Below are 13,313 nucleotides of genomic sequence, written 5' to 3'. Positions count from 1 at the left end.
AAACAAATAGTTGTTCAAAATCTAGAGATTGAGCAAAACATCTAAACATAATAAAAATTCAGTATGAGCTTAATCAAATTGAGATCATTATTTTTCTTAATTGATCTTATTAAAATTGATAAAATTCATAAGAGAAAAAAAAAGATAACTAGAAATTGTTTAAAATTTTGTTTGGTTAGGTAACATTCTAATATAATAATGTAAAATTATTAAAATAAAACGTTATATATATAATAACTTTGAGACTATTACAGGAGGAAGTTATATCTTTAAAGAACAAAATTTATCTATCTTGTTGTTCCTTTCTCAACAAAAAGTTGAATCAACTGAAAAGATGTTTTATTCCTTAACTCACACCAATTAAGGTGATCATTGCAAAAGAGAAAACAATACATAGAGAAATACAAAAGTAAGGGTAAAGTAAAGTATCAAGATAATATACATGCCTTTTTTAAAGCAATAACAAAAAATCCATATTATAAATCAAGCAACATAGAAACAATCCCTTCAACTTTGAAACTTTAACTATCCAGATAGATGTATTAATGTCAAACTCATGGGGAATCTACAGCCGTGTATGGTGGAGCAATTTGCTCGGAATAATAATAACCACAACCTCAACCACCACCATAATGTCATACACCAAGGTTAATCCGTCAAACATCTATGACCAAAACTAGTGACTATAGACTAGGACCTCCTACTACTTTTCATAGCATAATCACCCATCTTTACTTGAGATAGGGTTAATGAGAGTGTCAAAATCATTCCCCAATCCAGGAGCCCCTACTTAAATACATTACACAACATAACAAATTTTAGGATATTCCTCCATGGAATTCCTTTTTTTTATATCATACTTAAATCCATACTTGCTATTTTATTGAACATCATCATCTAATCCCATAATCATATTCATAACTTTATTTACACTTCATATAATAATCCATTTCACAAACCTTCCACAACATTCCATATAACATTGCATGCTACCACTTAAAATTTCACAAAATTCATCAAGTACAAGAAATAACTCATCAAAAGATTACAAGACATTAGAAAATACCATAAAACAAGACTTGAAAGAGGAAGACCTAGGCGCCCAAATACTGGCGCTCAACGCCTAGGGACTGGCACCATGGCTGCTACAAACTAGCGCTCAAGCGTCCAAAGAGGGGTGCTCAGTGCTGGACACACTGATTAAGGGCGCTCAACCCCATGAAAACAAATTGCACACTTCAAAACTTACCTTTTATGCACTTGAGCTTTGTTATAATGATCAAATGGATTCTTTACACCCTAAAACTTATGGAAAATCACGTTTAGAATTAAAGCAAAGTACTTCTTTGATCATTAAACCCAAAGTTAGGTGCATTGAGTCCGTTTTGACAACTCCAAAAAGACCAAAACTCATAACAACATCTTTTAACTCAGATTTATGCAAACTAAGTGTCTTAACAAGTTATAAATGACTTCACAACAGAGTCTAGACACTCCTTTTGACCAAACATTTTAGTTTAATTTCTCACTAGTCAAAATCCCTAAAATTGAACATAAAACCTTCTAAAGTCACCTTATTGACTCATACCTAGTTTCATATCAGAATTTTAGTAACTCAAGGTCCCAACAAGTCTCATTGACCCTACCAAACGTTTCATATTGTTGTTTGTATCAATAGATCCTTACTTCTCAAATTCATCTATCAAAATCTCTCTTTTTGCTAAGGATAAACACTTGTAATCCACACCAAATCATCTTTTCTCAACATCAGAACCAAATTGACACTACTAATAATTCAACAACAACATTCTTACTAATGATCAGTTCTAAACAAAATCAACAAAACATAATAACCTCATTCAACCAATAACCACCAATCCAAAAACACTTCAAACTCAATAACAATCATTTTAACATAATTATCAACATGCATTAGATTCATAAACTACAAAATATTATTTCATACACAATAACTAAATTATAAAATAACTTTAGCTTCCCTTACTTATTAGAAACTTCAATTGGCTCTAAAAAACCCTAGTATGCTCCCTCAACTCAAAAAGACCAAACAACACTTACAGACCACGAAAACATGGTTAAAGTATACCATTAGAACCATTGATAAGTAGAGAACCTAAGAGAAAGCTCAGACCATACATGCGACAAAGAGAAACCTCACATGCATTGAAGAACGTGAAACTAGAGAAAACATAGAGAACTAACATACACTATTTGAGAAACTGATTGGGTAGAGTTGAAAATCTCACTACAAGGATCACACAAGTGGTCTCCGATCTTCAAAAAAATTAACAAGGTGCAAAAACCATTAGAGAGAAGACAAATGGCTCTAGAAAAGTAGTTTTTAGAAAAATAATATATTTTAAAATAATGAAACTCATATATAATAGTTCCTTTTATATTAAAATAACAAAATTTTACTACCATTTCTAAAATATAATTTTCTAAATCTTCAAGTTAAAAATAATTATTAATTTTTCTACATATAATCAGATTTTGAGAAAAAAAGATAGGAGGAAAAATATTAGGAAAAAAACAAATAAAGATTGTGAGAATTATAAATTAACTATGAAGAAGAGAGAAAGAAACGTTAGAGTATATACATATTTTTTTTTGTCTTTTTTAATTCCATTGGATAGATTTATTATATTATAAAATTGAAATTTTTTGGATTAGAATAGAGTGATTCAATTCAATTTATTGTTTGACGTTTTGAAATCATCATAAATCAAATCCATCCAAAATTAATTATTTAAATATTGTAATTATATTATTTATTATTTCACTCACATAATATATGTGTAGAAGAAAACTTAATGTATCTAACTTGATTTTTGTCTATAAAAAGACCATGAATAACGTGATATGTTTAATATAAATGACATAAATAAAGAATTGATTTGGTAACATATACATTTCAAAAAACAAAAAGTTATTGGAAGGAATTAAGATAGAAGACTTGTTTTGATGTTTATGTTTTATATAAATACAACATAACCTCTTTATTAATTGTTTTTTCCTTTGTTGTAAAACATTCAAACTCTTATTCTTTTATATTATATTTTAATTCTTTTTATAGATAAAAAAGAAAATTACTAATTTGTGTAAATTATTTTTAATTAGTATTAAAGAGAATAAACATTTAATTATACAGCAGTGAGAAATAAATTTTTTTATTATGCTTTAACTTTATATTGTAACAGTTATGAAAAGAAAATTAATGCCTTTATATATATATATATATATATATATATATATATATATATATATATATATATATTAGTAATTTAAAATATTTAATATTTTACATAATGCATTTAATACTTTGTCAAACATAAAAAAAAATTACACTTAAATAAAAACCTTTATATAAATTAGAGAAAACTAACACCAAATCTTTTATTTTACGTCTTAGCTCCACCATTTCTTAGCATCTATTCACTACTGAAATCCTCTTAAACTCACATTGTTAAGGTTATTATTACAAAAGAGATAACAAAAACACAAATAGAGAAAACAAAAGCAAGGATAAACCAAATTCTAAAAGAAACCAACTATTAAATCAATTTAAACAATCACCATGCATAATTGACTACACTAAACATGTTCATATTGTACATACAACCTATTTCTAAACTCGATCATCCGGATATAGTGTTAATATCAGATCCTAGTAGATTGTGCACTTGTGGTAATCCTCTACGGAGTCGTTACCAACTTGATTTTATATTATCATTACAAGGTTAATCCTTGAACGCCTTAGGTCACCAAACCTCAAGACTAGCACCTCTTGTTACTCTTACAACATAATTCACTCGTCTCTACTTGAGTATGAGTGATTATTAAAGTGTCATAATAACTGTCCACTGGATCCTTACATTGATACTTACACTATTGATATTGCCACCTTAGAATCCCCAAAGAGTTCCATGGAATTACACCATAAATATACATCTACATATCTCAATTAATCACCTCTTAATAATTATCATCATCATCATCATCAAAATACTCAAAGTATTTCAAGTATGAAATCATATATAACATTCTGGAAACATCAATCACACAATAATACAATTTTCTTCACATTAACTCGATACACACACTAGGCAAGGAAAATCGTTTGGAAACCCTCACCAATAACTCTAGAAGGATCTAAAAGCCCAAAAGCAACCTAAAGAATGTCTAAAACTAATGTTCAGAACCCCAAATTTGAGATTCTAAACAACTTAATTATTGCCAGACAACTTTACCACCATACTGCCAAACGCTCTACAAAACGCTGACTACCATACAACTCATTATCAGACGCTTACCACCAGACACTCACTATCAGACGCTCTACCAGACTTTTACCACCAGACAACACATTACCAGATGCTTACCACCATACAACACATTATCAGACGCTCTACTAGACGTTTACCACCAAACAACTCATTACCAGACAACTCATTACCAGACAACTCACTACCAGACAACTCACTACTAGACGCTCTACCAAACACTTACCACCAGACAACTTATTACTAGACGCTTACCACTAGACACTCACTACCAGATGCTCTAACAGACGCTTATCACCAGACAACTCATTACTAGACACTCTACTAGACGCTTACCATCAGACAACTCATTACCAAACGCTTTACTAGACGCTTGCCACTAGACAACTCATTACCAAACGCTCTACCAGATGCTTACCACTAGACATTTGCTACCAGATGTTATACTAGACACTTACTACCAGACAACTCATTACTAGATCTAGGCACTCATTACCAAATGCTCTATCAGACGCTTACCACTAGACAATTCATTACCAGATGTTCTACCAGATACTTAGCACCAAAAAGGGGTCGTCAACTTAACTTACTCAGATAGAGAAATTAATTTGTCTAAAAAACTCGCCACGAGGATCACTCTTACGGTCTCATTCTTCCATCACATAAGTAGAGAAGAAGAACTCCTAAAAAGAAATTAGAAAACTCTACAAAAGTGATTTATAAAGAAATTGTATGTTTTAAAAATAATAAAACTTGTTTATAACAAATTAATTTATATTAAAACCTTTTAATATTAAAATAATAAAATCTTACTATTTTTAATCTCGACTACATTTCTAAAATACTATTTGCTAACTCTTCACACTTAATACTACATATTTAATATATTTAACGTAATGCATTTTATACGAGATACAACATTATACTCTTATTTATAAGCAATTTAAAATATCAATTAAAATATATAGCGCGACCAATCAATTAAATATTTTTAATAATGTAAAAAGTTTTACGGTACAAATAATTAGAATTCATAATAAAAGTAAATAATTTTACCAATGTACTTTTAAGCAATGTTACTAATATGATATGTGAATGAGAATAAAATATATTTCAGTTAGATTATATTTTTAATTATTAGTTTAAGAGACAAGTATCCATCATCAACCATTTTTTTTTGTTTATTTTCAATACAACAGTTTTAAAACCCCAGTAAATTTTTGCTGTTAACTTTGACTTATTATTATTTTTAATCTTATTATTCCTTCAACTATTTTTTAGAATTTGTAATTTATTCTTTTAACTCTTTGCATTATATGTATAATCTCATTTCACTTCATTCCCTTTCTCACGGAATAATACTAAATTATAGAATTACTGTTAAGTAGATAAAATTAATATTATTCTTTATCATTATTATTGAATTTGATAAAAGAAAAATAGCTGATGTAAACAGAATTTTTTACGGTATAATCTAATTTAACAAAAAGTTGATTCAAGATGTAAAATTATTTTTGTAATAAATAAAGAGGAAGGTTAATAACACTTTTTAAAGATTTTTATTATTTATTAAAACTTAAAAAAACGTGGTAAGTCTCATTAATCTAAATTTATTACGGTTCTTTGAAAAAATATTAATGTTTCTTAATTAACTACCACATCACATGTAATTAATGTAAAAAAAAAAATACTCAAATAAACGTCCAACATATATTTATTGAGACTATAAAGGTTTTAAGCTAATACGTAGAGATTAATAAATAGAACAGTTTTCTTCCTTTTAATAAAATAATAATAATAATGACGTTTCCTATTTTAGTAGATGAAATAAAAGTGAGAATTCATAAATTTATTATATTATTTTTTCTGATAAACATATACAAATAAAAATATTGTTAAAATTCCAGAACTAAATTGATAAAAATTAGTATTTTTTTAGTCCAGCAAAACAATATCAGAGAGAATGACGGCTGTATTCCTATTTTTAATTTAAAAAAATAAAAGAAGGACAAAATTTAATTTTAATTGATGAGTATGGACCGTCAGCACAGATAACTGTTAATTAATTTTAATATTATTTCCTTAAAAGTAGTTCCAATTCTAATAATCGTTTACTGAATTATTAATTGCTTCATTTTTCTTAAGAAAATATTCTAGATCAATAAAACGCTGATCGAAAAATTATTAATTGTATTAATGCTATTATGTTATTATTATTACTAGTAAAAATATAGATAATGTCATATTTGTATGCACATATGTTTTTTATAATAAAAATAATAAATATAATCGAAAATTTAGTATAATATTATAATAAATATAAAGTCAACACATGTTTTTATTAAGTGTTATATTTCAATTTTTCATCAATGAAGGAGATTACTTTCTACATTGAAATGTTTGTTAATGAAAATAAAATTTTTAAAAGTAAAAGAATGTGAAAAGAAACGCTAAAAGAATAATTGTGAAACTAAATTTTATTATTAGTGTTTACAAAATTATTATTATTATTATTATTATTATTATTATTATTAGTATTATTATTATTTATTTTGTAAAGTGTAATTCCAAATCTCCTACAAATGAGTTTCGTCTATAAATAGAGAAAACGCAGCGAAGTTCCCCTCGCTGCAGTTCTTGGCTCTTTCTCTTTCTCTCTCTTTCTCTCTCTCTCAAAAACACTCTCCGCGTGCAAACAGAGTCTCCTGCATTGTATTGGAACCTTAAGAGAAGGAAGAAGATGTCAGACGCGTTCTGCAGCGACTGCAAGAAGCAGACGGAGGTTGTGTTCGACCACTCCGCCGGCGACACCGTCTGCTCCGAGTGCGGCCTCGTCCTCGAGTCCCACTCCATCGACGAGACCTCCGAGTGGCGTACCTTCGCCAACGAGTCGGGCGATAACGACCCCAACCGTGTCGGCGGTCCCTCTAACCCTCTTCTCACCGACGGCGGCCTGTCTACCGTCATCGCCAAGCCCAACGGCTCCGGCGGCGAGTTCCTCTCCTCCTCCCTCGGCCGCTGGCAGAACCGCGGTTCCAACCCCGATCGCGCCCTCATCCTGGCTTTCAAGACCATCGCCACCATGTCCGACAGGTCACTTCCTAGGGTTCCAATCCAGATCCCCATCTTATACTATATTTTTTACTTTTGACCTCACTCAACAAATCAATTAAATGAATAAATGAATGAATCCAGAACGTGAACTGTCATATCAGTGTTTCGGGGGATTGGTATCATACGAGTCATGATCCTTGCTTCCATATGAGGACTAATGTCGTTTTATGTTTTATTGTACTTTTTTAAAACGATTACCTCTTGTTGGCTTTGTTTTAAGTTTTTATCGTGAAATGTGATTTTTGTAATGTTTATGATTGAGGGATTGACTAATGTGGTTGATGATTTTGCAGGTTGGGACTGGTTGCGACCATCAAGGTATGTTGTGTTCTTGTTTCCGACAGTTTTTTTCTCTCTCTCTTTTTTTTTTAATTTTTAGGTCATTAGAAGATTCTTGACACTGCGTATGTGTGTGTCTAATAGCTAATAGCCTGTTTGGATACAGAACTTGAAGTCTGTTTGACAGCTTTTGGGAGCTTCTTTGTTGTAGAAAGTTCTATGTTTTTAGCAGAGAAGTGCTCAAAGGCACTTTTAACTTGTTTCCAAATAGGCCTTAATGAATATATGCTGTGGTTGTGAGTGAGGTTTGAACCACGGGTGCAGAGCTTGTTGAACTTGAAGATGTATTGAACTAAATTAAGTCGGTTATTCTATGGAGTTTTATGTCCATGTAAATGTTAATTGAACTAGGCTATTTTGATAAGATTCGTTCTCATGTTTAGTGAAGTAAGCTAAAAAGAGATGACAGGGGACTCACAAAACCGTGTATTTTTGTATCCACTGCGTGGTTGTTATGATTGGAATTGTGGTTTGGATTTTGATTGGAAAGTTAACCGAAATTTTAGTGTAGCCAAATGAGTACCATGTAAAATTTGTGTGTAGATAGGGGCAATCATTGCACATGGAAGGTACTGTGCTTTAGGTTGTGTGGATGTTAGTGTTGAAGGTAATTATGGTGAAACAACAAGCAGCTGCATTATTAGTAAGGGGATATTAATTTGAAGTCTTCATTTTATCTATCTGCTTTGATTACATAACAAGTTCCATTAACTTGTGAATATCCTTATACACTGTATATGATCATTGCTGTCGGTATAATTAAGTCTTAGGCTTTCAAGCTCAAACAGAAATACAAAGTTTATTGAAACTTTGTAATTGTGCCAGCTACCTCATTGTATAGATTTTTGTTGAGTTACATGGTGTTCAATTACATTTTAATGGTACAGTTAAGGTCGTTTTATTATGGCCTTCCGTAATTGTTGCTAGTGTAGTAGAATGCTATTAGGAACCTCAGAAGGTTCAGTTCCTATAGCTGGTTTAGGTGCTACCCCTTTATTGAGCTCGTTGCCTTTGGAACTTTGGAAAGACTTCTTGTCAGACGAGGCATGTTTTACTTACTAGAAACTAGAATCCAAATATGTGGGATTGGGATCAATACTTCCCCCCTCCAAAACGAAATGCATGGAACCCATAGGGCAGAAGGGCTAATTTTATAACCCAAATTTTATTTACTCTGCATTTTTCTCTTTGTAGTGTTAGTACTCAGTGAGGTATGTGATTTTTTTCTCCTTCATAGAACCTTCTCATGTGCACTTTGTTAATGATGCTACTCTTATATTTTAACCTAAATTTTATTTACTTTGAATGTTTATCTTGTGTTGTTAATATATATGGCAGTTTGCTTTTTTCTCTTTGTTGTGTACACTTCTTACCTCAATGAGGTGTGTCTTTACAGCATCTTTTGGTTCAGGGCTTTATAATCCTCCTAGCCAGGGTCACTTCGTGTGCACCTGGTTCATGATGCTTGATCTATGTTACAAAAGTTGTAGGAGCCCAAAATAAGTTTTTTCTATTGTAAAATTAGTGGGTTAGAACATAAGTGCCTTCCTGAATATGTGACCTATATTTTCAAAGCGATTAGTATGGCTATCTGCAACTTGACTTGGGGAAAGGACTGGATTACGATTTGGCAGTCCTCATCTCATGTCATGTCAAGCTTCTAAGAACCAAGTTTATATAATCCTTTCATTGTCTCAATTTAATTTTGAAACCTTCATTTTAATTTTTCTTGTCCATCTTCTACTTAGTTCTCATGTAAAATTAATATATTCACTTTTTTTGTTTTTTTATTGGTTTGAAGGATCGGGCTAATGAGATATATAAGAGGGTTGAAGATCAAAAGTCTAGTAGAGGAAGAAATCAGGATGCTTTATTGGCTGCTTGTCTCTACATTGCTTGCCGACAAGAAGACAAACCTCGTACTGTTAAGGGTACTGCTTATGATTCTTTTAACATCTGGATGCTTGCCAATTTATCTTTCTGTATGTAAATAAGCTTCCCTGAACCTATGGATTTCAACTAGAAATTTGCTCTGTTGCCAATGGGGCCACAAAGAAGGAAATTGGCCGAGCAAAAGAGTACATAGTAAAACAGCTGGGTTTGGAGAATGGTCAGTCTGTGGAGATGGGTACAATACATGCAGGGGACTTTATGGTGAGTTTTCTCTATTAATATTACATGCATAGCTTTTTATTTTTCTACATGTATTTGTGGAGCTAATTTATCTCAATATTTTCTATTAATGTTGCTGACCAATTTCATCTCAAACATCAGAGGCGATTCTGTTCTAATCTTGGTATGAATAATCAAGCTGTTAAAGCTGCTCAGGAAGCTGTGCAGAAATCAGAAGAATTTGATATAAGGTATATTTACTTTATCTCATCTCAATATAGAGTTTGTAATAGGTTGGTTGTTCACAGCTGAAGTCTGGTTTGTCCCATTTATTACATTACACTTTTAGTACTAAATGTCTAGTTTCAGCCAAAGGACTTTACTCATTTTTTCTCTGAGAGGAAAACACGGTGGCTAAAGTTGACACAGTAGAGTGATACTATGAAATAACATATCAGCTTAATAAGGTCAGGGTATTATAAATTGTCTAGATCGAATATCTGCTAAGGTGTCAAACTTTACTGTTTTCCGTGGAGAACATGGTTACGGTCAGATTGTGGATTAGAAGAAACCTGCAGGTTTTACATGATGTGTGCTGCATCTGGGTAAGAAGTAGGACCTCTTAGGTGTGCTATGCAAAAATAACGCGTGTTTTTTCATGATGTGGAAACACCGAAGATTGTATTGCATGTAATTTTGATTTTATCAGCCAAAATAACTGTATTGCCCTCTGCATGTGTAGCTCTCACCAACCAGTTTTAGCTTTCATCATATTCGGAGATGTACGTTATGATACTAATGAACATATCTTTCTGCAATTTTTCAGGAGGAGTCCCATATCAATTGCTGCAGCAGTTATATATATCATAACTCAGCTTTCTGATGATAAGAAGCCTCTTAAAGGTTTGTGACACTCCACTCCTTAGAGGGTAACCTGGGGTTTGGGGGCATGGAGGACAAACTCATGTGAATGGGTTATGTGTTCATCTCTTCAATTTGATAGGTTTTCATTTGAAAATAGATTTGAAACGAGTATCTTCTGAATTCCCATGAATCCGACAATTGCATTCTGACAGCTTGTGTTAATGCAGATATATCAATTGCCACAGGCGTTGCTGAAGGAACGATTAGGAACTCCTACAAGGATCTTTACCCCCATGTTTCAAAAATAATACCAAATTGGTATGCGAAGGAGGAGGATTTAAGGAGCCTTTGCAGCCCTTGAATTGTAGAGCAAAACATTACCATCAATATTTTAACAAGTTAAAAGTTATGTCATTAGAGAGCATTTTGTTTCCTATGTAACTGAACTGTTTATTAAAAAAATCGAAGTGCCTTTTTTTTTGAGTTGTCATTCATTGCCGTGATTTGCACCATTTTTTTAGACCCTCCTAATCTGAGTTCTCGTTGGGAGCGAGGCAACAATGTATGAATTTCTCGACTCTTGCTAAAACATCATAGGCTTCTTTTTTATGCTGTCATCGCTGCTTTCATATGGATCATCCACTGGTTATACTTCTGTACATTGCGTTGTGTATTTCAGAGTATACTTGTTGAACCCTTGATTCTGCTGCATCCATGACATTTCATTTTGGACACTTGTTTCATGTCCTTACATGTTTTCTTTGCATACGTCTCTTCATATTTGTAAAAACGTTTTCTCGAATGTATTATAAAGCTTCTAGGTTATGCTTTTCCATAGAAGGTATTTTTATAAACATTATCCAATAGTTTTAACTATTTTACTTTAATCAAAGCACATTTCTTAATAAAGCTTCTACGGAATAAATAAAACTTTCACTATCGAATAGTAATTTTGGAATAAGCTAAAATATTTGTCTTGGAAATATAAAATTTAAAACTTTTTGAATGGTTAAATTTTTTAATAATTCTCGGAGTGGCCTGGAAATTGAAGGAAAAAGATAGGCTTTTAATTCCTCCACCCAATAATTGTTATCTACCCTTTCATGAGTTTCAAATTGATTATTTTATCCTACATTTCTTTAGATTATTTGTTCTGGAAGCTTTGGAGCAAATTTTTGAAACAAACTTTTAGAAAAACTTTCAAAAACTATTATAAGATCCGTGCAAGAGCCTTTCAAAATTGAAGCACTGATGCACACAGATCCACCCCTTCTCCAAAGATCACTTATATTGAGAGCTGACAAAGATCAAACTCTATATATTTTGAAACATATTTCAGAAAATATTTTGAACATAGTGAGAATGTAATTCTAGATTACATATTCTAAAGTTTTTATTTTAAAATATATTTTTTCTAGAATGATTAAAATATCTTTTAAAAGCATACAAAATTTTAAAGTCAATTATTTGTCACATTAAAGAACAAAGAAAATATGAAGGTGTAGGAAGTAATTGTAATGAATGGACCTTCAAATTAGGCTGGGTTTAGGTATACATAAATTATTACTTGTAAGAATTTGTACACGGTAGGCATGTTTTGACATTATACAACCCATTCTCCGTACAGGTACTAGTAGAAAAATTGTAAGATATAAAAGTAATTGGATGAAGATTAGTTAAATAAATAAACATAATTTGTTAGAGTTGTGCTAGAAAGTTGCTTCTTTTCTAGGAGGTTTATTTTTTTAATTTGAGAAAAACCGTAGAATGTTTAAACTAGTTTTCAGACCGTAAAAGCAGATCAATGAAAAAAATAATACTATATTTTAATAAAAAATTATACAATCATTCATACTATATGTTAAAATTAAAGTGTATATAGAAGAGTACCAAATGTGAATGTTCATAAAATTAAATTAGTTTTCAATAATTTTGCATTACTTCATAACTTTATATTGATATAAAAAATAATTTATTTATAAGGAACACTTATATATATATATATATATATATATATATATATATATATTTCATTTTCGATTAATTTACAAAGTAACTTAAATGTAATTTTGATAAACATACTTTGTAATAGAAATAAAATTTAAAATAAGAAGAATGTGTATATTTTTTTTGTATGGCAAATATTGTAAGTTTGACATTTTTAAAGAGTTTAATATTTGTAGACAATATTTTTTAGTTGTCGTAATCATATTTTTATCTTCGTCTAAAATTAGAATTTTCAATCCTTTCTTGGTTTTTGTTCTAGAAATAGCAATATAGAGTTGTGGATGTTTGAATACTAGACGTGGCAGGTAAAGTTTAACTCTTATAAGACATTACTTTCAATTATTATTGATTGATGATATTGAAAATGTATTCTTTGAAATTTAAAAGGTAATCCAGATCAAAAGATACCATATAAATATCTTTTGACTAGTTTCTATTTTCGTTGGGTTTGTTTGAGATGAAACTTATTTTTTTTAATGTTCAATGTAATTCTTAATTTCATTATTTATGTTCAATTTAGTCTTTCTAGCTGACCACGTTTAAATCGTTAACAACAAAATGTCCACAACACCA

At 30.8% G+C, this 13,313-nt stretch overlaps 1 protein-coding gene across 1 annotated transcript; it reads left to right on the top strand.

Annotated features, from left to right (window-relative positions):
* Nucleotides 1-6,923: 6,923 nt before the first annotated feature.
* Nucleotides 6,924-11,350, top strand: LOC124847878 (transcription initiation factor IIB). Its single transcript, XM_047325467.2, has 7 exons — nucleotides 6,924-7,397; nucleotides 7,712-7,736; nucleotides 9,559-9,688; nucleotides 9,781-9,911; nucleotides 10,032-10,120; nucleotides 10,696-10,772; nucleotides 10,961-11,350. Exons 1-7 carry the CDS (start codon nucleotides 7,045-7,047, stop codon nucleotides 11,092-11,094), a joined length of 939 nt encoding a protein of 312 aa, XP_047181423.1. The 5' UTR covers nucleotides 6,924-7,044; the 3' UTR covers nucleotides 11,095-11,350.
* The last annotated feature ends 1,963 nt before the right edge of the window (nucleotides 11,351-13,313 follow it).

The sequence above is a fragment of the Vigna umbellata genome, chromosome 8 (assembly GCF_029865625.1).
Source record: "Vigna umbellata cultivar VRB3 chromosome 8, Vumbellata_1.0, whole genome shotgun sequence".
Lineage (NCBI taxonomy): Eukaryota > Viridiplantae > Streptophyta > Magnoliopsida > Fabales > Fabaceae > Vigna > Vigna umbellata.
Note: the sequence above shows the minus strand (reverse complement) of the source record. Positions and strands in the feature narration are given on the sequence as shown.